This window comes from Manacus candei, unplaced genomic scaffold (assembly GCF_025592945.1).
Source record: "Manacus candei isolate 608988 ecotype Guabito, Panama unplaced genomic scaffold, ASM2559294v1 h1tg000076l, whole genome shotgun sequence".
Classification (NCBI taxonomy): Eukaryota; Metazoa; Chordata; class Aves; order Passeriformes; family Pipridae; genus Manacus; species Manacus candei.
The window spans coordinates 7,873,024-7,899,915 of NW_026138124.1; the positions used below are offsets into that span (position 1 = coordinate 7,873,024).

General features: G+C 51.2%; 1 protein-coding gene across 2 annotated transcripts; it reads left to right on the plus strand.

Annotated features, from left to right (window-relative positions):
• Positions 1 to 646: 646 nt before the first annotated feature.
• Positions 647 to 26,884, plus strand: CPD (carboxypeptidase D). 2 transcript variants are annotated; one of them, XM_051809860.1, is made up of 21 exons: positions 647 to 1,352; positions 3,798 to 4,045; positions 11,718 to 11,860; positions 12,164 to 12,333; positions 12,901 to 13,268; positions 13,673 to 13,864; positions 14,680 to 14,847; positions 15,852 to 15,961; positions 16,392 to 16,494; positions 16,924 to 17,066; positions 17,622 to 17,791; positions 18,375 to 18,686; positions 19,868 to 20,063; positions 20,310 to 20,466; positions 21,223 to 21,372; positions 21,777 to 21,872; positions 21,965 to 22,029; positions 22,188 to 22,319; positions 22,679 to 22,864; positions 23,150 to 23,249; positions 23,875 to 26,884. In XM_051809860.1, exons 1-21 carry the CDS (start codon positions 658 to 660, stop codon positions 24,099 to 24,101), a joined length of 4,131 nt encoding a protein of 1,376 aa, XP_051665820.1. In that variant the 5' UTR covers positions 647 to 657; the 3' UTR covers positions 24,102 to 26,884. The 2 variants fall into 2 exon arrangements, with proteins under 2 accessions (XP_051665820.1, XP_051665821.1); XM_051809861.1 differs by having other exon boundaries at positions 648 to 1,352; positions 20,310 to 20,445.
• Positions 26,885 to 26,892: the final 8 nt, after the last annotated feature.

A 26,892-nucleotide genomic window follows, 5' to 3' on the forward strand; every position in this document is an offset into this window, starting at 1 on the left:
CCCGCCAGGAAGACGGAGGCCCCAGGAGCTGCACTTTGTGCCCTCTGACCTGCAGCCTGTCACTGTGCCCTGGCAAAGGCCACTCCATCCTTCCCCTCCGGACTCTGGTTTATGTCCAGGCTTTATCCTCCGGAGAGGAGGCTGCTGGGGCGGCCTGTCGTGACTCCTCCGAGGGTCTGCTGTTTGTCCCTCTGGGCGCAACAACTCGCTCTTGGATTATTATCCATCTCAGCCGCACCGTGCAGCGGCTCCGCTTAGGCTTGCGGGAGGGCAAATAGCGAGCGCGGAAAGCCAAGGATGGAGGACGGAAACACGTCTCCAGGGAGCGCGACTGAGCCCCGATCCCGCTCCCGATCCCGCTCCCGATCCCGCTCCCGATCCCGCTCCCGATCCCGCTCCAGCCCCAGTTCAGCCCCGCAGCGGGGTCGGGCCCAGGGGCCGCCAGGGGGCGCCGCAGGGCTCGATACCACCCACCCCCTGCAGTGACGCAACGCTCCCGCCGCCCCTCATTGGTCCCCCGCCGCCTCTCCCGGGCGGCTCCTCCCCGTCCCCCACCGTTAATTGGCGGGCGCGGGGGCAGGTCCCGCCCCCCCGGCTGGCTCCGCCCCCCCGGCGGGTCCCGGAGCGGCGCGGCGGGACCGGGGCGCGCGCGGGGCCATGGCCGCGGGGAGCGCGGCGCGGGGACCCGGCCGGGCGATGCCGCGGCTGCTGCCGCTCCTCTGCGCGCTGCTGCCGCTGCTGCTGCCGCTGCCGAGCCCGGCCCGCGCCCGCCACATCAAGAAAGCGGAGGCGGCGGCGGCGGAGCCCGGCGAGGCGCTGCGCTACCTGCACTCGGCCGAGCTGGGCGAGGCGCTGCGGGCTCTGGCGGACGCGGCCCCGCCGGGCCTGGCGCGGCTCTTCAGCATCGGGCAGTCGGTGGAGAAGCGGCCGCTGTGGGTGCTGCGGCTCACGGCCGGGCTGGGCCCCGAGCGGCCCGGCGAGCCGGCCGGCGGAGCGGCTGTGCCCGGGCGGCCGCAGGTGAAGCTGGTGGGGAACATGCACGGAGACGAGCCGCTGGCGCGGCCGCTGCTGCTGCGCCTGGCGCGGGAGCTGGTGCGGGGCTGGGCCAGCGGCGACGCGCGCATCGTCCGCCTGCTCAACACCACCGACCTGTACCTGCTGCCCAGCCTCAACCCCGACGGCTTCGAGCGCGCCCGCGAGGGCGACTGCGGCGGCGGCGGGGAGGGCGGGCGGGAGAACAGCCGCGGCCGCGACCTCAACCGCAGCTTCCCCGACCAGTTCGGCGCCGCCGAGCCCGACCTGGAGCCCGTGCCCGAGGTGCAAGCGCTCATCGACTGGATGCGTCGCAACAAGTGAGTGCAGCGCGGTCCCCCCTTCGCCCGACGCCCCGCACCTCGGCACCGCTTCCCCGGAGGTGTCAGCCGGGTCCAGCCCTTCCCGGTGCTTCCCCGGAGGGCCTGGGGGGGAGGAAAAGCTCGTTTTCCACCTGTTTTTCCCCAGCCTGCCTCCACGCGTAGGCCTTTCATCGTAGCCGGTACCATCCTGCGCTGGTCTGGCTCTGAGGAGAGCATTTGGTGGCCCCAGTGTCTGTGCACTTGCAAAGAAGCCGCACCAGCCCCGCAGGGCATGGCCTGTGCCCTGCACGCGGCCAGGTGTTCCCGGCCTCCATGGCCATCTGCGCGTGTCCCACCTCCCGGAGATTGTGGCTGGAAACTTCCCTCCCGCCTCGCCTTGAGCTTGTCGGTGTGCCGTGCTCTTGGGGCTGACACTGCTTTCACCATGAACTGTGGGATGCTGGAAATATCCGGGGTTAAGTGAGCAGCTAGTCTGTGTGCGACCACGTTAACAGAATTGCACTGAACTGGGCTTTTCCCTCCCATCTTTATGTTTCATGGAAAATTCCCTGGATTTAGCAATAATGCTCTGTGCAGCAGCGTTTCCAAATGCAGGCCCTAATCTCACAGTCCTCTTCCCCGTCTGTCCTGTGGAAGCACACAGGGCTGAGCTGTTTGGCTCTCCCCTTCCAAGGAGGGGAGCAATGGCAAGCGGCTGTGCTTGGAATGGGGCAACCCAGGAGAGGAGATGGCACTTTTGAAGCCCAGCCCTGGTTTGAGGGTCTGGGGCAGCCCTGGAAAGCTCAGTGGCCGGGATGGGCAGTGGCTTTTCATTTGCCATGTGTTCTACTTTGGAGAACTGTGGAAGGTCCAAACCACAAAGGTCAGTGCAACCAACCGTGAGAATTTGTGCAGAGAAAGCAGGAATGCAAAGTGTGATCGAATACAGGCAACACACTTGAACAAATTATGGCCCTCTTCCCAAAACAGGGATAGAGAGGGATGGAGAGGGGGTGGCTGATGGCCACAGTGTGCTCTTGGTTGACTCCAACCAACAGACACAACATTCAGCATTGCATAATGTTTCCTCAGCTTTAGGAAACGAAATTTGCTTGAACTCTTATTAAATCTTGGTGGATTTATTAAGTATCTTTATTAAAACTTGATGGATGGCAGCGTCCATGGGGATGCTGCTCCAGAGAAATTTCATGAACTTCCCCAGAATTGCTTGTCCAAAGGATCCTTTAGGAAAGCTCTGATGCAGCACTTTCCACTAAAATCTCCCCAGATTTGGTGCAGCTCAAAATGGGTTACTAGGGAAACTTGTGCATTCTTGATATCGTTTTGAAAACACCTCGAGCTTTTTATTTTATTTTTTCTGTGAGTATTTGAGGTGGGATTTGCTGTCGGCCAGGGCGAAACAGGAAAAACGCGGTGCTTTGTGCATCCCTCTGCCCGGCAGCACCAGTTAATAGTGGTGTGATTGTTAGACTAACATAACTGCTGATAGAAAAATGAATGGGTAAACAGAACTGTTTGATTAAAAACGGAGATAGTGGGTGTAATGCAATTCATGGGCACTATTTAAAGCAGGGTAAAAGTATCGGTCACGTTACCTTTGCTTGGAAACCAAATCCCATTTGACTGAGTGCACGGGAGAGCTCTTTTCCCCTCAACGCTGTGTTAGGTGGGAAGAGGAAGAGCAGGGACAATTACCTTTGGTATTCATTGAATGCTTGTGCTGCCTGTGATCAAACTGAAGGGTGATACAGGGCCTGTGTTTTCTGAGTTGAGATTTTAAGAGCTCTGTCTCACATCCAGATTTTATTTGAGTGAGTTGGTTCTGTTGTACCTACCAGGAGTTGCTCAGAGCTTGACGAAGAGCCTTGTACATCGGTTCATGTGCAGGGCACTGCTCGTCTGTCACAAAGTTTGAGGGCTGGGTCTTAGGCTGCAGCAAGGAACTTGTTCCGTCCCCAGTAATGCCACATGTCAGTTTGGGGAGCCAATCAACCAGTCCTGAGAGTTGGTTATTGCAGAAAATCTGCAGATTTCCCCATTGAGTTCCCACTTGGACACTGTTCAGACCCTCTGATGATCCTGCTCGCTGTGTTGGAGGCTGGGATATGTCTCCCAGGATGGTGTGTCATGTCCAACAGTAGCTGACTGGGTGTTGAACAGGTGCCTGTCTGTTAACATAACCTTGGTGTAGCTGCAGCTCCACAGGTGTTCTCCCTGCACAGGGCTGGTGGAGCAGGGTCTAATCGCTTCCACTTCCAAAGTGCCCAACTTCCTGCTGGGCACCTCATCCAATGAGTGCATTTTGCCTCATTGATCTCAAACAGAGCATGGAGGCTCCTGAGAGCCTGGTTTGGGTAGGAAAGCAGCAGAATAACTGGTTGGGTGGCTGTAGCCTGCTTCTTGTTGAAATTGTTCCAGTATGACTCTCCTTCCCAACTGCAGGTTTCTGCTCTCTGGCAATCTCCATGGTGGCTCCGTGGTGGCAAGCTATCCCTACGATGACTCTCCCACACATAGGCCCACAGGAGTCTACAGTAAATCAGCTGATGATGAAGTCTTCAAATATTTGGCAAAAGCTTATGCATCTCATCACCCCATAATGAGAACTGGCAAACCCAATTGCCCTGGCGAGGAGGGAGAGACCTTCCAGGATGGGATCACGAACGGGGCCCAGTGGTACGACGTGGAAGGTAAGCTGTGCTGGCTCTGCTGCCTCACCTGACACAGGATCTTCTAGGAATAGTTTCTGAGAACTGACACCCATAACAGTGGTGATTACCACAGAGGAAGGGACGGTGAGTGAAGTGATATTTTTAGCTTTGAATGCGTTCTAGCAGCTTGAGATGAAGAGAGGTGGCATCATGGGCACACCAGTAGGCACCTGATGAGTCACGGCTTGGGAGGTGTTTTTAGGGAAGAGATCACAGCAAACTGGAGGATTCTTCCTGACCCTGTTAAGTGGTGGAGAGTTGTCCTGCATATGGGAGGCTTCAGTTGCCAAATGAATTCTTCTTAAGTCTCTTGATGGTTACTAAATTTTGATACAGGAAAGAAGAAATTATTTTTAATGGTATTAAACCAATGCCAGCGTCCTGTGAGGTTTTTTAATCTCTGAACTTGTGATTTTGTGATTATAGAATAGCCTGCTGTAAGGCTATGTAAAATTTAGATAGATGATCTGAGCTAACCAAGTGGGGTTGGCAGTTTTTCCATGGACTGCTCTGCTCCTAGACCTGTGTGGAGGGTGACAGCCTGCATGACCTGTTCTCATCCACTGTATGGGGGATCTAGAAGGGATCTGAAATTCTCTGCTGGAGCCTCTAGGAGAGCTCCTAATCACTCCCTTATGGAATCTGAATCACTGGGAAGTGATCTGAATAGGAGAAAGTGACCTCCTGGTGCCACCACTCTGCCTGGATGGAGGTGGCTGGGCTGGCTCAGCCACTTCAGTGGGCTGCTGTGTGTGTGCTGGTTTTGTTGCAAATGGAATTTAAATAACAGTTTATGTGATGAGAGGCTCTCATGGAAGAGGCTCTGTGGGCTGGGGGGGAAGAGAAATCTTGGCTGTGTCATTAGAAGCAGTTACCCCATTGCTGTGCCCCCTCGGCGGATGTTGTACATCAGCCTCACCAGACAGGGCAGGAACTTCTGTGGTGAGGAAACAACAAAAACCTTGCAGAAAGGATCCCAAGAAGTTGTGTTGCTTTGCTGGACTCTGACTGCTCTGCTTTTCCTCATGCTGGGGCTGAGGGATGATGGCAGGAGTGCTGAGCAAGCAGTGACATCCAGTGCTGTTTATCCCTCAGAGCTTACAGCTTAACAATTTCTAATAAGACTGTCTTTCTGAAACAGGGGGTTTGGAGCAGAATCCTGTGCTAACCCTGCATCCAGCTTGCTTGGGAATGAGGGAGAGGGATCCATTACTGGGCCTGAACACATCAGCTCTGTGCTGGAAGAGGAAGTCTTGATTTTTAGCAGTGGCTGAATCATTCCCCAGGATTTCACTGACCAAATAAGATGTTGTGTTCAAATAAGATGCAGTTTGATCTCTTTCCCTACCACCTGTCTCCTTCCCTCCACCCTGCTGAGCACACCAGCCCTGGTGTTTGCTGGCACAAGGTTCACTCTGCTGCTGTGAGAAGTCCAGCAGGAGGAAGGTTTGTGTAATCTGGTGACTTGGCTTAGGAGGGAACAGGATATCCTGGACGATCTGTGCTGTGTGTTGTGGTGGTTTTTGTTACCGGCAGACACCTCGGGCGGGAGGTTTGTTAACTGCAGCCCTGAGCTTTTCTGCCCTTGTGATGAAGTGGGATGGGTGGGCTCTGAAGGGAAAGTGATTCCAGAGCTTTGGATTTACGTTCCTCTGCCCCCAGAGAGCGGTATTTTTTGCTGCAGGGTTGATTTCATCCTCCAGCTTCGATGTGAGGCAGCTGGTTAGAGGCTGTGGCATTAGTGGCTGGCGTGTGAGCCTCTCATGCTGCCTTTGCCCTGCCAGCGAGCAGAGGTTTCACCTACTTTCGTTTCACAAGAGATGGGAAGGTGTGAACTGCAGACCAGTTTGCTCTGTGCTGCCATCACTGTGGTTTATTTTGTGTCCAATAGCCTCCAGCATCTGCAGAAATAAACCTTTTCACTGTGACAAGTCACAGCCTCAGGCTCAGTGTTGGCAGCTGTGGGCAACTCACGGGCTGAGATTACAGGGAGGATGCACCGACATGAACTGAGTGGAACATTGCTGAGGCTGCAGACAGGATCCACTGGGCATCTGTGTGGTCTCTCCCTAAGCAGTAATTTACATCTCACTGCTGTTAAAGATGCCCCTGTGGAGGGTGCCAGCAGCCCTTGGAGCAGCTCCCCAGCCAAGGAGTTCATGTAAAGTGTAACCCGGGGGATGAACTGACTGATACCCAGGCCAACACACGTGTAATTTGATGTTGTGTGAATTTATTGTGTCCCTTTGGGGTTGTAGGTTTTAACGTTTATTTTTAGTAGTGGATGAAGAGCAGGCAAAAGGGAGTCAGTTGTAAGTGGTGTGACAGAAGGAGCAAAACCACCAGAGGGGCTGTTTTGAGCCATCTGAGTTGCTCAGCTCTGTGCCAAGGACTGTGGAGGCTCATACTTGGACCAGGAGGCCTTTCCCAGTGATTCCAGAATTTAAATGTGCAATGAAATGAGGATGGGGAAATCCCAGTCCCCTGCAGGAGCTTCCTGGGCTGAACTCTAGAGATGGATAACAGAATACATGGTTCACTGAACAGTGCAGGGCATGTGCTCATGGCCTCCAGACCAGGTTGTGCCAGGAGAGACTCCTGCAGGCTCCAAGTGAACTAAAGCCAGGAAAAACAAAGGAATGAGAACATGGTGTTTCAACAGGTGGAAATTTTCCTGCCACATTTTATCGTGTGAAATCAAACATGCTGGAGAGCAAACTGCCACGGGATTCATTGTCCTGGAGTTACCAGTTCAGGGCCATGCTGGTGCCAGTCCCCATTAACTTTGATTTGAGTTTGCAAACAACCTCTTATGTGTGTCAAATCGAGGTGGCAAGTACAAACCATGGGAGTAATTGCTAAGGTCAAGTGTGCACAGAGAAAGATGGATCTCTGCCAAACAGCTGAATTTGGCTCCTGCATTCCAGCTGCTGTAGATAAGCGTGTCTGTGACTGGGATGCTTCTCAGAGGCTATCTCTGGTGTGCATGCTCTTTCTCTTCCTTCCTTTTTAACCTTAAAGGGTTGTAACTACCAAGTGGCTGGTTCAGATCAAGTAAATGCATGCATTTACCCCCATGACTGGGGTATAGAAAGCAGTTAAGAAACCTCTTGAGTCTTACCTGTGGGCAGGATGTGGTTTGCCTTTTTGTTGTTAAGAGCCCAGTTCAGAAACTGAACTCATCATGAAGTTCAGCAGTGTATTTTATGGGCAGCCTTGGAAAGTTTATTGTTATGTACAGTCGTCCTTTCCTAAAAGTTATTTTCTTGCTAGTTGGGTTCTTTGATGCCCAAGTGTTTGAGGTGTTTCTGACCTCTACTGGAAGGCACATCTCAGGTTGAAAGTGGATTTAGGTCACCTGAGTGCTGACTGGGTTGCTTTGTCTGTGGTTACCAGCCACACTGAGCTTCCAAACAGACTTTGGTGGCATCAAACTCAGAGCAGTTAAAATGAGTGCTGATAACACTCACTGAAAAGAGTGCTCATGGCAGTGCTGTGGTGGCCTCTGTTTCCTGGGCATGGCACAGAATGCCCAGAGTGAGCTCTGGAAGAAGCTCTCAGCCACATCTTTCTGAGCTGTGCACAATTTGCTGCACTTCTGTGTTTGTGTTTTCATAAAATTCTTACTGAAATGCTTTTTCTTTTTGAGAAAAACATTGGCTTGATGGTTTGAGGGTCCGATGCCTCTTTTCATGTCTGTCATGAACTGCTGGGCAGTGCTGTGCTGGTGCAGCTCTTGGGAAAGCTCTGCCCTTTTCTTTGAGAGGAGGCTGCAGGGCTTTGCTGCTCTGGGCTGTGATGCAGCTTCTTCAGTTGGAGGCTCAAACAAACCTCACCTCCTCTGAGTTTTAATGATTGCAGACTAATAGACCAGAACATTCCTCTGCCTCTTTGGTGCTGCTCCTGGTGCTCCCCTGATCTCCTGCTGTGAGACAATTGGTTCTATCCACAGAGTCAGCAACTTATGCCACATATTGAATCACCTCTCCAGCTTGCCTGGTGCCATCTGCTCTCTCTGCAGAGCAGACATGGCCTGTGTCTCTGCTTTAACTTAACTGCAGGTCTCTTATCTCCTGATGTCAGCTCCAGTGAGAGCTGGAATTAGTTTTCTGCATGGTGCAGTTTGAAAATAGAGTCCTTCTTGGCTGGCCTGGAAGGCTTCTCCTGGCACGTGGAGTATTTATGGTATCTGGATCCCCAGGCTTGACTCTGGAGAGCTGCATTCCCCTGGTTTGAGCTTGGCAGGGAGCAGAGGCAGCCCTGCCTGTCAGTGTGAGCTCTGCAGTGCTTGTGCTGCAGGAGGTCTGGGATCCCTGCCTGAAGCACAGTTCTGATGCTCAGGGAGTGGGACAGAGCAGGAGAGAGGTTTGTTCTGAGCGTATTTGTGACCTACTGCTAGCCAGGGACTGGCTTGCTGTGACACTAACCTGCTCATTTTCCCTTTTCTTTCCTCACTGACAACATGGGTATAGTGCTTCATGGGGAGGCTGGAACATTTTGCAGTGTTAAAAAAAAACAACAACTTTTTGCAGTGTCTTTGCTAAAAGACACCCTGTAATTAAGAGTGCTGAAATAAATCCATCAGGTTATCCCAGCTATTACTCAAGCAGAGTAGAAGGACTGTCCTCTAGTCTGACAGTTCTCTGCTTCAAGTGTGTTTTTTCTGCTCTACTCCTGCCTGAGCACAGGTCTCTCTTTACCCCTCCAGATCTCTGCAGAGCCAAGAGAGGTTGTGCAGATGGTATGTGGGGAAAATACGTAATTCCACATGCTGTAAAAATAACTGTCCTGCTCTGCAATAGAGCCATGTGAGGGCCAAATATGTGCAATGGATACAATCCAAATTTTCAAGAATGCAGTGGACTACTTTCTCCAAGAGACAGTTTTACCAAAATCGATGTAGCAAGCTCTAATTTAGTCCATTGCTGCTCTATTATGGGTGAGCATCTGTCCTAAATTTGCTTGAATGGCAGATGAAGCACTAAATATGTTTCATAATGGCTCTGGTTTACGTATGGATGTTTTCAAATGCATTAGCGTCCTGCTATGAGCAGATGGTTATGGGCTGGCAAATTGTTTCACTCGCGTGGTGTTTACTGGCGAGAGCGGAGCCTGCTGTGCTTTGCTGTTCTGAGCCTGGTAACGGGAGCTGAACAGAGCTGAGGGGGGATCAGATTCACAGACCTTGTTTCTCTAACCCCTTGAACTGGGTTGGAGAGTTATAAAGCCCTCAAACACTTTCTGGCCCCTCGTACTGGACAGAAAAGTCTCTTTCCTGTTCTGCTGTCAGCCCGTGCACGAGCTGCAGTGCTCTCCTTCTGGCCGCCAGTGACATTTAATTTGTTACAATAAAAGCTTCGCGTTCCCTTAGCAGCAGACTCCCAGGGGAACTGAGAGGAACTGGGACGTCTTTGTTGTGGTACCATCCTGCACATCTTCCCAGGGGTCTGTTCTAAATCCTACTTTATGCTGTCAGTTCCTCCCTGCTTTACTGGACTGCAGCGGGGCTGTTGAATTCAGAGCAGTGGTCCCTGACTTTTTGGGCCGTCACATGTGCTGTGAGCCCCCCCTGCTTGGCAGAGTGCTGCCCATGGCTTTTCTTGGCTGTGCCTTAACACAGGCTCTGCCAGTGCCAGGTAATGCATTTACACTGGGATATCGATCTGTTCTGGGCAGTTAATTGGCTGGTGCCACAGAGGGTCCCTTGCTTGGGAAGGGGCTTGGGAATAATTAGGAAACTGCTCAGACTAAGCAAGTGAGGTTTGTTGGCACAGCACTAACGTAGCACTTCGGTGGCCCAGGCTGAGGATGGGAGTACAGAGCCTGCATTTCTCACAGACCTGCCTGCTGGGGTTCTGCAGGACACCTGCCACAGGCCTTCTGCTTTCCTTCTCCTGGACTTTGCATCTGCCTCCTGTGGAGAAAATGTATAGCTGTTCACTGAGAGATGGGCTTCTGAGAGCCAGTTTGACTTCCTCAGCTCATCCAGAAGAGGCCCATTGCCCGGGCTGCTGTGTCCAGCTGACACTAGGAGTTGTTCCATTGGGGTATGGAGGTCTCTGGGCTCAATGGTTGCAGTCTGACACGCCAGTCTGACTGAGTTGTAAGTGGATAAGGTTGTGTAACCCAGAAGACATCATCAGTATGCATAAAACGTAGTGTGGGGTTTCTTTCCTACTGACCCAACTGCCTGAGTGGGTGGTGGGAACAATCCTCTCATGTGGTCATGACGTCTGGCTACAGTCATGTGGTGGGATTTGTCAGGCTGACTGTGAAACCTGTTCCACAGACTTGTGGTGGTTTTGGAATGTCCTTTTTGCTGTTGAAAGCTCCCATAAATGTTTAGAGAGCTGAACACTTGCAGTGTCCAGCAGCATGCTCAGGTCTGGGCTCCAGATCATGAGTGGTGATACTGCAGACCTCAGGTCCTGCTGGTACGTGATTCATTCCTGTTTGAGGAACAGGTTTGCTTGCTGAGGGTTGGATGTAAGCTTCAGCAAATGGGGTCAGGACACCTGGTGGGACAAGGTGACCTTTTTGATTCGTAGCAGTGCCTGTGGTTTCTCTGAAGGGCGAGGATAACAAGGTGAACTTAACACAGGGAAACAGCTCCGTGCACTCCTGTTTCGTGGTGCTCACAGAGGTTTGGCTGGTTTAGCACTAAGCTAACAAACTGTCTCCAGGTGCTGCAACATCCCTAAATTGATTTGAGACTGCTGCCTTAAAGAGGAAATGTGGGAGGAGGCTGGTGACTTGGCCAAGAACAAGTTTCTCAGCCTTTCTCAGGTGCATAAATCTGTCCTGTACTCTTCTTGCAGGACCTGGCTGCTGTGGGGTTGCAGCCAGGTCGGCAATGAGGGAGGCATCACTGCCTCCCAAACTGAGAAGAGAGTTTCCTGAAGGGGACTTACTGCAGTTCACTGCACACTCTCACCGTGTCAGACCTTGTCAGACTTTCTGCCTAAATATCAAGTAAATGCAGATCTTCTAATAAGGAGTTGGAGGAAAATTGCAGCTGAGGAAGTAGAGAAGGGGAAGCATTGCTCTCATCTTGTCTGGAGTTTTGCTAAGAGGCTTTCTTTTGGGAGATCAATTTTGTGGTCCTTTAAAGTGATTTCAGCATGCAGATTTGAGCTGCCACCTCCCAAGTTGATAGTCCATTGTGTTCTTTTGTATCAGAGACCTCAAGCTCATTTCGGGTGAAGTAACTTCTCCTGCAGGCACAGGAGAATGCCTTCACAAATATGAAGGTGTTTTGGAATGAACAGTGAAGGACTCAGCAGTGGGAACATTCAGAGTCCTGTGTGCCTGCCCTGGCACACTGGGTTTGTTGTGTCTGGAAATGTAAAACGAATCCATATGAATTTCCAAGTGCTCTGTTGCCAAGCTCAGCTGATGGAGCAGTGAGACCAAAGGGACTGTCACTTTGACCTGTGGCCCTGTGTGCTGGTTATTGGGAGAAATGGAGCTCAATCTTCCCTGGCTGTCATGATAATCCGACCTGATTTTTCTCCTTAGATTGCTCCCTCTGGAGCTGGGGTAACATCCTGGGCAGAGGCTGAGGGGGGCTGAAGGACAAGGAGAAATGTGCATCCCGTGGTGGGATGTCTGTGCATTGCCCTTGGGACATGTCTCTGCCTCCCTTTCTCAGGTGGGATGCAGGATTACAACTACGTGTGGGCCAACTGCTTTGAGATTACGTTGGAGCTGTCTTGCTGCAAATATCCTCCAACCTCTGAGCTTCAGAAGGAGTGGGAGAACAACAGGGAATCTCTCCTTTCTTTCATTGAGAAGGTAAGTGTGGGCTGGGATGGGCGTGGGGGCGGCAGCTGGGAAACCCGTGTGCCTGTGACGGGCTGGGAGCACCGTGCTCAGGTGCTCTTGTGGCTTTGTTTGCTGTGTGAGGTAACACAGCTGCAGCAGCTGTTGTGTATCTCTGTGGTCCTGCCACAGCTCCCACAACCCCCACAATAGCAGAGCTCTGCTGAGAAGGGCCTCGTGGGGCGCAGTGTTACAGGGACCGATGGGTGCTGGCTGAGGACACGCTTCCCCTGATGTTGTCTGTCGTCATCCAGGCCCTTGCATTGTTTTCCTCAGGTCCACATTGGTGTGAAAGGCTTTGTCAAGGATGCAGTCACTGGAGTTGGCCTGGACAACGCGACCATCGCTGTTGCCGGTATTGCTCACAACATCACAGCGGGCAAATTTGGGGATTACCACCGACTGCTTGTGCCTGGGACCTACAACGTGACTGCAGTTGTCATGGGGTAATGTCTCTGTGGCAACCTGTGTCCACACTGCCAACTGCTCCTCTTCCTTCACTTGTTTTCCTTCCCCAAAACACCTTATGTGTTTGAGGGGCTTGGCTGTAAAGGACTCCAGCTCAGAGCTGCAGCTGTGTTTGCTCACGCTGTCCTCTGTTGCAGGGGGGTGCTGTTGAATACACAGAATTTCTGTCACCTTTGTTTGACTGCTTATATCAAACTGCATCTTACTTTTGTGCAAAGGGAGAAAGCAGAGTAGGGTCACCCCAGTAGGAGTTTGTGTTGTCCCAAGCCTGGGTGTGAATGTGTAACTTGCCTCTTGGCTAGTTCTGTGAAACACCTTCCCTGCTGAGCCTGTAAATAGGAACTCATGCCTCTGACACAGCAAGGACAGCAGTGGAGCTGGGTTTAGTGGTAGTGGGATATGTCCCATCAGCTTGTTCCTGGTGAATCTCTCACAAGGTCATTAATATCCCAGTGTGTCTGGGCTGGTGGGGTGGAGGGCCTGCAGGGGTTTTTTTCCCTCTGTTTGCAGAGCCTCCTTGCTGAAGCCAGTTGTTTTTTTCACAGTTACACACCAGTGACCAAAGAGAACGTCGAGGTGAAGGATGGAGACGCAACAGAAGTGAATTTCTCCTTGCAGCCAACTGTGATGCCACCAGCTCTTAATGTCACACAATTCGTGACGGCACCGGCTCCTGCCACTACCATCACCCCCACCCCTGTGCAGGCAGAGGCCCCAAATCCAACCTCTCTCCATGAACCCATCCAGCCCGTGGACTTCCGCCACCATCACTTCTCGGACATGGAGATCTTCCTGCGGCGTTATGCCAACGAGTATCCCAACATAACCCGGCTCTACTCTGTCGGCAAGTCCGCGGAGCTGCGGGAGCTCTACGTGATGGAGATCTCTGACAACCCCGGCGTCCACGAAGCAGGTGAGGTGGGAAATCCTTTCAGCGAGGCACAAATGCAAGTGACAGACCCCTTGCATGGGAGAGTGTGGGCAGAGCAGAAAGGAGGGTAGAGCTGGCCCCTGTCTCAATAGAGTTTGAGCTGCTCCTTGCATATCCTGTGTAAAAAGTGCAAGTGCAGTGGGTGGCACTTGTGTGTTAAAGAGCATTGCTGGGGACATCTGTGCTGGTCATGAAGCTCTGGGGACAGAAGAGCACGGGGCTTCCCTAAGACATTGTTCTTTTTGGTGGCCTGGGAGCAGAAGGGTAAATTTTAGGTAAATACCCTGCAGCAAAACCTGCAAGAGCAGTGCTCAGGGTGGTGAGGTGTCTCCAAGCTGTAATGTAGTGGCTGTAACTGTCTCTTTGGTGTCACTGTGTGTCTGCAGGTGAGCCGGAGTTCAAGTACATCGGGAACATGCATGGGAATGAGGTTGTGGGGCGAGAGCTTCTCCTGAACCTCATCGAGTACCTCTGCAAGAACTTTGGCACAGATCCTGAAGTGACTGAGTTGGTCCAGAGCACACGGATCCACATCATGCCGTCTATGAACCCTGATGGCTATGAGAGATCCCAGGAAGGTATTACTGTCTGTGCTGAAATATCTGTGGGGTTTCTAGCTCTGAGAGTAAACCTTTTGGGTTCGTGGTACCTCTGGGAAATCTGGAAGCTGTGCTGGAGCAGATGTGCTCTCTGCACAGGGAGGCTGGGAAGGGACTTGGTGCTGTGGGATGAGTGGGTGGACGTGCACTGCAGGATGTAGGTGCTTGATGGATGCTGGAAGCTGTTGGAGAGAGCTCTTATGCTTCAGCAGAGCTATATGCTGCCCCTCTTTGGGCCCCCTTATGGTAATCCAGGGCTTATTTTAAAAAAAGACATTTCTTTGACACAGCTCTTGCCTTGCTGCGCTTTGGTCCATTCTCCCAGTAAATGTGCTGTGGGAGCCAGGCTGTCTGCAGAGCACTTGTCCATGGATAACGTAGACTTTTACCATGAGGTTAAAATTGGCAAAAACATCCTTCAGGGAAGTCTTAAAACTATGTGGCTCTTGCAGATTGGCAGAACAAAGTTTGTCCAGAATGACTTTCTGGAAGCAGAGCTCTGCTCGGGTCTAACACAGAACTTGTCTGGCTGGTTTGAGAAGGGGAGCTCTGCGGTTTCTGTGGTCGCGACATCCGGCTGCAGGGATTGTTCATGGTTCGGTGCCTCTCTGCTGGCTGAGGTGTCAGTGGCACTGAGAGCCTGAGCAAACATCCACTGGAAGGGCCCCCAGGCACTGCTGTGCAGAGCAGGTCGCTCCCTGAAGGAGAGTGTGGGTGCCCCTCTCTCGGTGAAGCCTCTGTGCTGAAGTGGGAGCTTCACTAGGCACGAGCTTGAACTTGTGTTTAATTTTCAGGAGACAAAGGAGGTACCGTTGGCAGAAACAACAGCAACAACTATGACCTGAACCGGAACTTCCCAGATCAGTTTGTCCACGTGACAGACCCTCCACAGCCAGAAACTCTTGCTGTCATGGCCTGGTTGAAGTCTTACCCGTTTGTGCTCTCGGCAAACTTGCATGGAGGTACCACGACCAGTCCGAGCTCCTTCCTCTGTGCTGGGGTTTGTGGGATGGGGGTTTGCAGGGATATCTCCACAGTGTTCCAGGTGTGCACTGAGGAGCTCTCCTGCTGCAAGATGGAGGAGAAGGTGGAAACATAGGGTGAAAAACCATGCCCATGTTTATGGGGAGTTGAAGAGGCTGCTGGGAAGATCCCAACCACTTCTCTGAAGGGAGCAGATGGGAATGATCATGGCAGATGGGGATGGACTCTTGTCAGCACTTGCTCAGCAGCTGGTCTGGGAATGGGATGCAGAGCTGTGGCTGTTAAAGGCTTCACAATGTTTATAAAGTGAATGCAATCCTGAGGGTTCCATGCCTTGAATCGCATGGCGGAACTATGAAATTTGCTGTAATTTAATTATCTTTTTTGGAATAATCTAAATTAAGTCTCTGTGTATTACAGCTTATTCCCTAGACAGTTTGTCTGCTGGCTTGTAGCTGTGGTAACTTGCAGGTGGTTGCTTTGTGCCAGGATGTTTTGTTTGGAGTGCAGAAGTGCCGTGTGTGGGGATGAGGGGGCTGGCAGGTCTCCAGCAGCTGCGGTGTCTAGGGCTTCATGGTGCTATTAGTACAGTTTCCATAGGGAAAACCTTCAGTAACAAACTCCAGAAGGCTGAAAAACTGCATCATTTGGGTCAAAAGTATCATGTGTGCTGTAGGAAATTCCTCCCTTTGCTTTCACTTCCCTGTGAAAGCAATTATTATGTGGTTGTGCTCAGCCCTCTTTCGTGTAGGAGCCAAAGCTTTGATGTGTCATGGCTTTGGTTCACCTTCCCCTGTAGATGTGGTGTTATCTCTTCCTGTGCTTCTGTTGTCTTTTCTATCCACTGGGCTTAATGCTTTGTTTGATGCCAAGTCCTGAGAAACAGAAGACTTGGCACTTGCTGGAGAATAATTTCCCTTACTATGCTGAGGGAAGACTGGGAAAGCACACAAGTGTGAGCCAAAGCTTGTTTTGCCTGCAGGTTCTCTGGTGGTTAATTACCCCTTTGATGATGATGAGCAAGGAATAGCCATATACAGTAAATCCCCAGACGATGCTGTGTTCCAGAAGCTGGCACTTGCCTACTCCAAGGTAAGGCTCTAACAGGATCATCCTGAGGGGTGAACTCCAGGGAACCTCCTGAGCAGCTGGTACAGGTGGGCACAGGTGCTGTGGGTGCCTGGTGTTGCAGGCACAGCAGAAGGGTCCCACAGGAGACTCTTGTTCCATGAGTGATGTCCAGCACGCTCCGTCTGCGGGCACTGAGGGAGGAGAGCTCTGTGCAGGCTCAGGGAACAACACGTTGAAAGGTGTTGGAAAATGCTGTTAACTGACTGGGAGGAGGGCAGGGATATCTCTGGGTAGTGTTTGGGTGTGGATGCAGTTGGTGCTGCAGCCATACAGACACACCTCTACGTGAACCTCTGTTTGGTAACACCAAGCATGTGACTCATGGTAGAACAAAAGTGCCAGTGGCTGTGGAGTGCAGACTCAGCTTCACATGTTGCATCTTGTTTTGTAGGAAAATGCACAGATGTACCAGGGAAGCCCTTGTAAGGATATGTACCCCACTGAGTACTTCCCACATGGCATCACTAATGGGGCTCAGTGGTACAATGTTCCAGGTAAAGTATACCTTAAATCTCCTGCACTTTGTCTCCAAGTTAATGCATGTGCAGCTTAAATAATTTAATCTGATCAGTCAGGAGCTCTGCATTGGTCAGCCTAGATTAATGGGCTTCTTTTATAACCTCTTAAATAATGTACCCAGATAAAGTTATTCCTAGGGGAAGGAATTTATAGTGTAGTTTTCCTGGCTATTAGCAAAATGGTTTCATAAAATTTTACAGCACTTTATTAGCATGAAAGGTATTTACAAGAAGAGAGGTTATTTGTCTGCTCTTTTGGCATCCCTTTGAAGCTTGAATCCTGCCCTGTGTAAAAGCCTTTTCCCTTCAAGTTTGTACTTCATCTTTCTCTACTGTCTGATATTTTGTTTTAACTGTGATACTTCAGAAGACTTTGTCAAAATTCTTTTTACGTTCCTGTTGTAGGTGGGATGCAAGACTGGAATTACTTGCATACAAACTGCTTTGAACTGACCATTGAGCTGGGCTGTGTGAAATACCCAAAAGCTGAGGAGCTGCCCAAGTACTGGGCCCAGAACCGCCGATCGCTGCTGCAGTTCATGAAACAGGTGGGACACTTGGACCTCAGGCAGTCATGTGAGCTGCCTCTGGGGTTTGTTTTAGACATGCCACAATGAACAGGCTGATCTGTGGGCTGAAGCAAGTGCTGCTTCCTGGCTGGACCAGGTACCTGCTCCGCAGAAATCATCCCCATCAGAACTTGTCACAACTCCTTCTCTCCCCTCCTTCTCAACATACCAGAAATCTGTATGGAAATAGCAGCCAGGTGATGCAGGTGTGGGCTTTTTATGTACCACTGCCTTGGCTTTCCCTAGGCTGGAGTGGTCCTTACGTGCTGTTCCTACCTGAGCCAGGGCTGCTGCACACCTGGGCCGTGCAAACAAAGGTGTGGAGCAGAGAGTGCCGTGCTGGCACCCTGAGCCAAACAATTGCTCATTGTACTCATCAGGTGATCTTTGGCCACGCCAGCTACTGGCCAGTCTAACCTGAGCCCTATTGGAACATCTTGCTCCTCTGGGAACGCTGAAGTCCCGGGCTGGGAGGTGGTGGGGTGCGGGTGTCGGCAGGGGCTGTCTCTCAGCAGGGCTCGGGTCTGTGCACAGGTTCACATCGGCGTCTGGGGCTTTGTGCTGGATGCTGTGGACAAGAGGGGCATTCTCAACGCCACCATCAGCGTGGCCGACATCAACCACCCCGTGACCACCTACAAGGATGGAGACTACTGGCGCCTCTTGGTCCCGGGGATGTACAAAATCACAGCGTCTGCCCGAGGGTGAGCGAGCGTGGCACGAGGGCCGACGGCTGCGTGACTGACTGCCCTGTCAGGAGTATCCCATCCCTCTGTCTACAGCAGATGTAGGAATGGGCCTTTCTCCCTGCCCTCTGGCCTGTACAGAGAGAGCAGTGTGAGGCTACCCTGATGTCAGAGACTGCTCACCTGGCTCTGGTGTACTGTCCCAATCTTCCCTTGTTTGGAGGTGATCTAGTGAAGGGGTGGATAACTCAGTGTCCTTAGGGGAAATTCTCTTCCAGGCAGCTGCCCACAGAAATTACTTCATCACTTCAACTGCTGCCAAAACTCTGTGTTAAAGCAGCCTGACTTGCTATCTTGCCAGTCTGCCACGTAACCCTGCAACACCTGAGCCAAAAGCAACTCAACGCCATGTTGGGCCCTGAGCTGTTCCCTGTCCCCCTGCTGTTCCCATGTCCTTTTGAACTGCTCTTGCTCCTCGTTTCTACCCTTCTCTCTTAGGGCTGGGGAGCAATAGCAATCCCATGTAGTAAGGATAGGGATGGCCTGTTGTCTGAGATCTCAAATGCCTGATGTTTCCTTGTACCTTCTTCTCCCTGGGCAGGTATGATCCAGTCACTAAGATGGTGGAAGTTGACAGCAAAGGTGGGGTGCAGGTCAACTTCACTCTTTCACGGACAGACAGCAAAGTGGAGGAGGGAAAGGTGCTGGTCTTGAACACCCCAGACACCAGCAACCCCAACGAGAAGGAGTTTGAGACCCTGATCAAAGACCTCTCTGCTGAGAATGGTCTGGAGCGGCTCCTGCTCACCTCCTCCCGGGATGTGGCTCCGTACCGGTACCGCCCGTACAAGGACCTCTCCGAGTTCCTCCGAGGCCTCTATCTGAACTACCCACACATCACAAATCTCACCAGGTGAAAACAAAGCAGCAGTGCTCAGCTGCTCCCTGAGCAGCAGCCTGGGGTAGGGATGTTGTGCAATTGTGAGCTGTGAACACAGATGGGGAGCTCATCCCTTCCCTTTGCTCTCTGAGATGGAGGGAGCCCTGTGTGTAAGGATATGGTGGCAGGGCAGTGGCTGCAGGGACTGTATCTGTGTGCTTTTTCTGAGACATCGTTTTGTTGACTTAAACTTGGAGTGCTCTTGGTTCCCTAGGTGTGCCTGGGACTGGCAGTATTCCCAGTGTTGATATCCCAGGCTTCTGCAAATATCTCTGTTCCATGCTCTCCATTTCTTTCTAAATCCACCCTGCTAAAGAGCCCCCATAAAAAATGATCTGGTTTGACTTAACAAATCTCAGATGGCCTTTTTTCATTGTCTGCCTCCAGATTTTATTTCAGTAGTGTGAAACATGTTTGAGTGAGCTTGCCTTGAGCCAAGGTCTCTGCCCTCCTGCAGGAGACCAGCTGCTGCCATCCTCTGCTTTCCTTTGTAACCTTACTCTCTGTCAGCTTTAGAAAGCACAAATCCCTTTGTCCCAGGACCTCATTTGCTTGTTGTCACCAGGCACAATGTGCTCATGTGCTGTCCCCACTGGTGCCAAGGCTGCTTTGCTGATCTGTAGCCTCTATTGTCCCTGCAGTTGCATCAGCCCTGAGTCTGTTCCCTGCTTTCCCTGCATTCAATTTGCCAGCTTAATGGCATGACTGTAGCAACAGCTCCTGCATTACTGGGAACAGGCCTCTTTTATCCTCCACACTGGGTGCTTGATAAATTAGTTTGATGTCCAGGTGTATCCTGGTCTGAAGGAAAAAAAAAAAAAACCAAAAACACAAACAAACCAAAAACCACCATTGGCAGCACAGAGGCATCCAGCAGTTCCACGTTTATCATGATCTCATGGGCTATATGGAGATGTATGGAGCATTGGGTGTCCTGGATACACTCTTCCACAGATGCTGCTGTTCAAACTGATGTTCCTGGTGAATTCTGTTCAGTGCTGCTGCAAATCTGTCCTCAGGATGTGGCTGTGTTTCACTTGCCTTTGCAGCCTCCTCAAGGAGATTCCTTTCCACAGTGGGATTTCTCCATGAGGTCAGGCTGGAGCTGCAGCTCTGTTCCTGAGCTGACACTCCCATTTCTCATCTCTCGGCAGTTTGGGGCAGAGTGTCGAGTTCCGTCAGATCTGGTCCCTTGAAATCTCCAACAAGCCCAACCAGTCTGAGCCTGAGGAGCCCAAGATCCGCTTTGTTGCTGGTATCCATGGCAATGCTCCTGTTGGGACAGAGCTGCTCCTGACACTGGCAGAATTCCTTTGCATGAACTACAAGAAGAATACTGCTGTTACAAAGGTGAGGGACCAATGCAAGGGACCACCTTGAGCCTTCCTGAGATGGCAGTGCCCAATGGGAGGGACTTGTCTTGCTAACCCTGGCTTGGGGCTTGTGGCGATCCCGTGTGTAATAGGGAGGTGTGTGATCCGTGGAGTCAATGGGAACCTCAAACTGCTGTTTCTAGGATGAGCTCCAGGGAAATGAGCTGTACAGAGAATGAACCCTACTAATTACACTTTATGTACTGTTTCCCCTTTTGCTCAGCTGGTTGACCGGACACGGATTGTGATTGTGCCTTCCCTGAACCCAGACGGACGCGAGATCGCCCAGGAGAGGGGCTGCACGTCAAACATGGGCCGGACTAACGCTCACGGCAGAGATCTGGACACAGACTTCACAAGTAAAGCAGACCACAGCAGTGGTGTGTAGTGTCCCTGCAGAAATGCAGGCTGCTGCAGGAGACTCCTGCTGACTGCTCTGGAGTTGGGTGGAGTTGTTCAGCTACAGGGCCTGCCTGTAAAGAGGGCAGCGCTCCTGCCCTGGACACCAGGCAGCACAGCTGCTGGGAAGCTTCCAAAGCTTGAATCCCTCTTACAGACAGCAATTTGCAGTCTCTTATGTGCAAGAGACCAAGCAGAGTTCTTTAGGAATAGTCCAGAGGTCAGATAACACCTAATATATTTTTACTTTTCATTGATTTCTTCCATCTCTGAAAAAATGCTCTCTGTTCATTCTTCCCAGAAACAGTCTCCTTTTTTCATGCTTTTCTGGTTTCCATGTAACTGTATCCATAGCACTGTATCAGTGTTATGCCTACTCTCCCTAAGGAGTAAGTGTTCTGTGCCCAAGTTGGGCTGGGATCATTCCAAATGCTTTCTTAACAAAATGTCAGTACTGCGACATTGTTGTGAGCAGACACACATGAAATACCCTCTGCAACACAAAACTAAATAGCCTGGGGAAGTAGTGATGTTTCACATCTGTTTAGCTTTGCAGATGAATTCCCCCCGTGGGTGGTGAGGACTGGGTGCTTTACTTGGTCAGTCAGTTGCATCTGCTGAGATCTAACAGATGCTTTTTAATACATGCAGCAGACTTAATTTCAGACATGAAGGATGTACTTCCGGCCTCTCAAACAGCTGAGGAAACTGGTTCTATTTGTTGTTCTGATTTACAGGCAATTACACCCGGTACTCTGGGACACGGGAGCCTGAGACCAAAGCCATCATGGAGAACTTGATACTGAAGCAGGATTTCAGCCTCTCTGTTGCCCTGGATGGAGGATCCCTTCTTGTCACTTACCCTTATGATAAGCCAACCCAGTCAGGTATGACTGAGTGCACAGTTACCCTTGGGCTGTCTCTCCAGAAGTTCATGTGACCCTGTGGTGTAAGAGCTTTTTGTGCTGCTGGTGTTCTGTAACCTCCTTTGTTTTCAGCCCTTTGTATGTGGAGTTGACAGTCTGTAAGTAAAGCTATAAAACCTCTCAGGGTTCAGCTAGGGATCAGAACACTTACAACTTCTGATCCTACAACTGTATTTCAACCTTTCCTCTGCCAAAGCCAGTATAAAGTCTACTTTTAATACAGCCCCTCAGTGTTAGAGGAAATCAGGAATGCCCCTAGAACAATGTATGTCACTGTTTAGTACAGGATCGTGGAGTTAGAATGGGAATCTGCCCCTCCAGGGAATGGGAGTTGCACTCTCAAAGTCTCACTTTTCTCGTTGTAGTGGAGAACAAAGAAACACTAAAGCATTTGGCATCTCTGTATGCAAACAACCACCCAATGATGCACTTGGGCCAGCCAGGCTGTCCAAATAAGTCAGGTATGTTTGCTTGAATCTTTTAGCCCCCTGTCAGCTTGTGGCAGACTCTGCTGGAGCAGCTCTGTCTGACAGCTGTGTTCTTGCTCTCACAGATGAGAATATTCCTGGTGGTGTGATCCGTGGCTCGGAATGGCACAGTCACTTGGGAAGCATGAAGGTACTGCTGCATGGCACAGGGCTTTCCACATCTGCTAAACGACCAATAAAAAGCATATTTTCTTCTGATATCTGGGCTAAACTTCCCCACCTTTGGCTGCTTTTGGCAAAGCTTTTTTAATACCTCTTTTTTTGTAACTGTGATGGTGTTTTCTGTAGGATTTCAGCGTTACATTTGGTCATTGTCCTGAGATCACTGTTTATACCAGCTGCTGCTACTTCCCGAGCGCTGGACAGCTTCCTGGCCTGTGGGCAGACCACAGGAAATCTCTCCTTAGCATGCTTGTGGAGGTGAGCTGCAGGCTGTGGGAGGAAATTCTGGCAAGGAGTGAAGGCAGTGGGGAGGGGGAGAGGAAGAGAACAGCATGGAGAGTCTTTGTGGTTTTGTCGGTGCTGTGTAATTACAGACGGTCATAATTTAGGCTGTATGAGGAATGGACTGAACAGAGGCAGCAAGTGACCAGGACATGTGTTGACACAAGAGATAAAGATCTGTGCTGTGTTGCCTTGCAGTGTCATGCACTGTTATTTATTGTGGGGGTCAGGGCTGGGGAGGGGGCTGTATTTTGGGGGGAAGGTTATACCCTATTTTAGTTCCAAGTGCACTGTATGCTTGGTCACCATGAAGTGTCTGTAATGCTTCGTTTCAGGTTCATAAGGGAGTGCATGGGATTGTCCAAGACAAGAGTGGCAAGCCAATTTCTAAAGCTACCATTGTTCTGAATGAAGGTTTGAGGGTCTATACTAAAGAAGGGGGCTATTTCCATGTGCTCCTGGCTCCAGGTTTTCACAGCATCGATGCAATAGCCAACGGGTACCAGCAGAAACATGTCAAGGTATGTGAATGTCCCTGTCAGAGATCTTGCCCCACTCCCTGCAGTACAGACTTCCCTGTTTAGCTGCTGATTATGTACCATCAGGAGCTGTTTTCTGCCTTGGTACAATGGATGGAGAACAACTTTCCAGCACAGCAGGGTTGTTTGAGCAGTAGCTTCTCTTTTCGTTATACTTGTTTCTGCTGACTGGGACAGGACTGGGCAGATGACAAGTGTCTCTCTTGTCTGGACACCCAACACGGGTGAAAACTCTGAGATGATCTAATCTCTCCTGCCTTTCTGCAGGTCTTTGTACGTGATGATGCACCCAGCTCTGTGTTCATAATATTTGACACAGAAAACAGGATTTTTGGACTGCCAAGGGAGCTGGTTATAACTGTTGCAGGTGAAGTGACACTTTTTATCAAAGCTTTGAGCTTTGCTTTCTGTACTAGTTCATGCTGATGGTGACCCTCCACTGAGCTGGGAAAGCAGCCTTCAGACTTAAACCATCTCCAGCTTTCCCTTTTGAACACACAGTTTTCCATGCAAACTGGTCCAATGGCCCTTGGGTCGGGTGATGCTGGGCTAGCAGGAGGGAGGGTGGAAGTGTGTTGCAGGGATTTGAGGGGTCCACAATGTACTTTGAGATGCCTGGAATGGGGAGAGCTTGTGTGCAGAGCTGGGAGGTAGGAGATCTTTTTGCTTCCCCAAGGTTTCTTTGGGTGGTGTGGCACTAGGTGAACATTAAGAGATTATTTTATGTTATCAAGGTGGAAGCAGCTGGGGGGGTGAGTTCAGGTCTGCAGAGGAGCTCGGGGATGCTCTCTTAGGTTGCAGGCACAGAAAATAAAGTGAGTGCTGTTCTGTTCTGGGATCAGCCCTCCTGTCTTCCATGGCCTAGGAGGAAGGAGCAGGGTCACAGTGAGGTGAGAAAAGTGGCTATAACTGTAGGAGGGAAGATGGATCAAGCCTGGGAGCCTCTGTGGTGAGGAAACGTGGCATTAACATTAGTGTCCTCTCTCTGGCAGGTGCAAGTATGTCTGCTCTGGTCCTCACTGCCTGCATCATCTGGTGTGTCTGCTCAATCAAGTCCAACAGACACAAGGATGGCTTCCACCGCCTCCGGCAGCACCACGACGACTACGAGGACGAAATCCGAATGATGTCCACTGGCTCCAAGAAGTCCCTGCTGAGCCACGAATTCCAGGATGAAACAGACACTGAAGAAGAAACACTGTACTCCAGCAAACACTGACACCTCCCGGGCAGGAAAGGAGGTTGCCATGGACCAGAGCCGGTGGTGGGGGGCGGTCCCTGTGGTTCAGTTTTGAAACATTAGCTTCAGGGTGTGTCCTCCAGAGGGGCAGGTGGCAGCTCCCAACTTCCCTCTGTTTGCTCTGTCCTTAATGTACCTGCAAATCAGTGGGTGTTGGAGGCTGTTTCTGGGATAATGACATAGTTTTGTTACATTTTTGGGTCAAGATCCGGAGGGTCACATGACGTGGTTTGAAAGGCAACTTAACAGGGTGGCCAGCAGAGCTTTTAGCACTTCCCCAGCATCTCAGCACAGGGAATAGATGGTGGGGAAGTGCCCCAAGACCTGCCTGGAGTCGTGGCTACAACACTCCAAAAAGGTTTCTCTACCTGTTTTGATTTGATATTTTCCACTCTGTGCTTGTGGGAAGCCAGATCCTTCATGTGAATCAATGTTCCACAGGGCAGCCCTTGGAAAAAGACCAAAAAAAAAAAAAGCCTTTGATTCTCAGCTGTTCCCTTGGAGCTTTTCCTGCCATGGGATGCTGTGGCCTGATGTGATCTGCAGTGGTTGTGGAGCATCTCTTATGTGTCATTAGTTTCAGGGGGTGACTTGGCATCCTGAAAGCTGGAGGACATGACATCATTCTTGATGTGAGCTGGAGAAAGTCAGAGCCTCAGTGCACTCTGACAGAGTTCCATTGCCTGCCAGCTCTGCCACAGGGCTGCTCCTGACTTCTGGGGCAGAAAGAAACTTTATCCCCGTCACCCCTGGTTGTGTTTTGTTTGTGTAATAAGCTTGGCTGTGGGGGTCTCATGTTGATGTTACCACAGCTCAGTGTCTGCAAGAGCAGCTGAAGGTTGTTCTAAGGGAATGGATTCACTGATTTGTAGAAGAGCAGTCAGTTACTGCTCCACCTGATCAGCTTTGCTCAAATCCACCTCTGTTCAGGAGGAAACAGTAACATCTGTATACCACTGCTTTGTATTGGAGCAGCAGGGAGAGGTCATGGGAGTGTCCATGGCCCAAATTTCTTCAAAATTTGGCACTAAATTTTGAAGAAAAGCTGCACCATTTGCCAATTTACACATAATACCATTTCAGTCACCAAGCTCTGGTGATGGCAGGCAGCAAATTAGCTGCTGGCTTGGTTCTGTTCTGCTCCTGCAGCATCCCTGAAGTGTAGAGCAGGAGCTTCACCTGTGTGTGTGGCTGCAGCTGAGGCTGCTGTGGGTCCTGGGGGCAAGATGTGAGGAAGGGCTGAATTGTGCTGAAGGAAGAGGGAAAAGCAGCCAAATTCTGTCGTGTAGCACTTGGCAGGAAGTTGTAAAGAGGAACTGCAGCCCACATCCCCAGGACATGTAGGATTTGTGGGGAATAGAAGGGATGTCCAGAAGGGAAGAATGGCTGAAATGTTTGATTTCTAAAGCCTTTATGCATCTCTGATGTTCCTGTGCTTTCTGGGCAGAAGGCTGGGGTTAGAATAGGCACTTATTTCCTTGCTGCTCATTTTCTTTTTTAATTCTTGCCCCACTGACCTGATCTCTGGGGTGCAGGAGCCTTAGGCCTCTAGTTTGCCCTGAGCTGCTCTGTCCTCCAGCAGCCTGGGGACGTTCACTAGAGAAACCTGCACGTGGTGTCCATGGTGGGGGTGTTTGCACCCCAATATATGATGGGGTCTGCTTTGCAGGGCTCTGACCTGCTCTCCTCTTGGGGAACAGCACAGTGTGTTCCCCTTTTAAGGCTGTTGGGCCGTGTCACCTGGGGAAGAGGCTGTTCCTCACCTCTGCCTATGGTGATGCCCTGCCAGAACCACGTGGCTGTGCTGTCATTCTCATCATCTCATCTGGTTTTGTGCAGCTGTCTGGGGGCACAGAGATAACCCTTAATCACCAGTGTACCTTCTTCCCTGTTCAACAGGGAATTCTACTGCAAAACACGAGAAGGTGTGGCTGAGGTGGTGTGCTGGGAACAGGGAGATGAGGCTGAGCATTCCCCACACCCCTGTCCCCCCTGTCCTGTTGATTCTGCAGGAACCATGAACATCTCTGAGCCTGTTCCCAGCTCATCATGCTGAGCAGGGGATTGGTTTTAGTTCTGGGCCATGTCCCTTTTCCATGTGTACCAGGCTGCAGGACACCAGCACACAAAAGCATTAATCCTGCCTCATCTCTGAACTGTTCCTCCTTTAACAAGAGACACAGTAGGTTTTATTTAAAGTCGGGTTTGCAAATGGCTCTTAGGGCTCTGTTTGGGCTTTGTTTGCTCTGGCAGCAGGTAACGGGCAGAGCTGGCCGTGCTTTGTCCCTCTAGCAATAAGTCCTGGCCCTTTCCCTCAGAGTGAATTTCGCACTTAGCTTGGAGTAGGTGTGTATATTTAAGGTGAGTGGATTTGAGATGTTTTGCAAACGTTGAGAGACTTTTCCTACGTAGCAGGACCAGGTGGGGGTGCCTGGCTCTGGCCCCGGCTCTGTGCGCAGAGCTTCGCAAGCGCTGGGGCTGTTCCTGAGCAGTTTGGGAAGGCAGGAGCGGCTCCCCCGAGCCCTCGGTCCGTCTGTCCGTCCGCCCGTGCCCCGGGCCGAGGAGCCGGTCCCCGCTGTCGCTGTCGCTCCGTGCACTTGTGCCTTCAAATGTAATTTTAAAAGGGACTTGAATCGCCGATTCCTGGCAGCGGGAGGGGAGGGGGCGGCGCGGGGCCGGGCCCGGCTCTGCCCTGGGGCGCCGCCTGTTTTTTACCTGTTATACTGAGATCAATAATCTGTATAAAACTATTTTGATGTCCACGTGGGTT

Excerpts from the sequence above, each read along its gene's own strand:
- CPD (XM_051809860.1), top strand. The coding sequence starts at position 658 with ATGGCCGCGGGGAGCGCGGCGCGGGGACCCGGCCGGGCGATGCCGCGG. Across the intron at positions 21,373-21,776 it reads TGATAAGCCAACCCAGTCAG|TGGAGAACAAAGAAACACTA; the intron begins GTATGACTGAGT and ends TTCTCGTTGTAG. Across the intron at positions 22,030-22,187 it reads GTCACTTGGGAAGCATGAAG|GATTTCAGCGTTACATTTGG; the intron begins GTACTGCTGCAT and ends TGTTTTCTGTAG.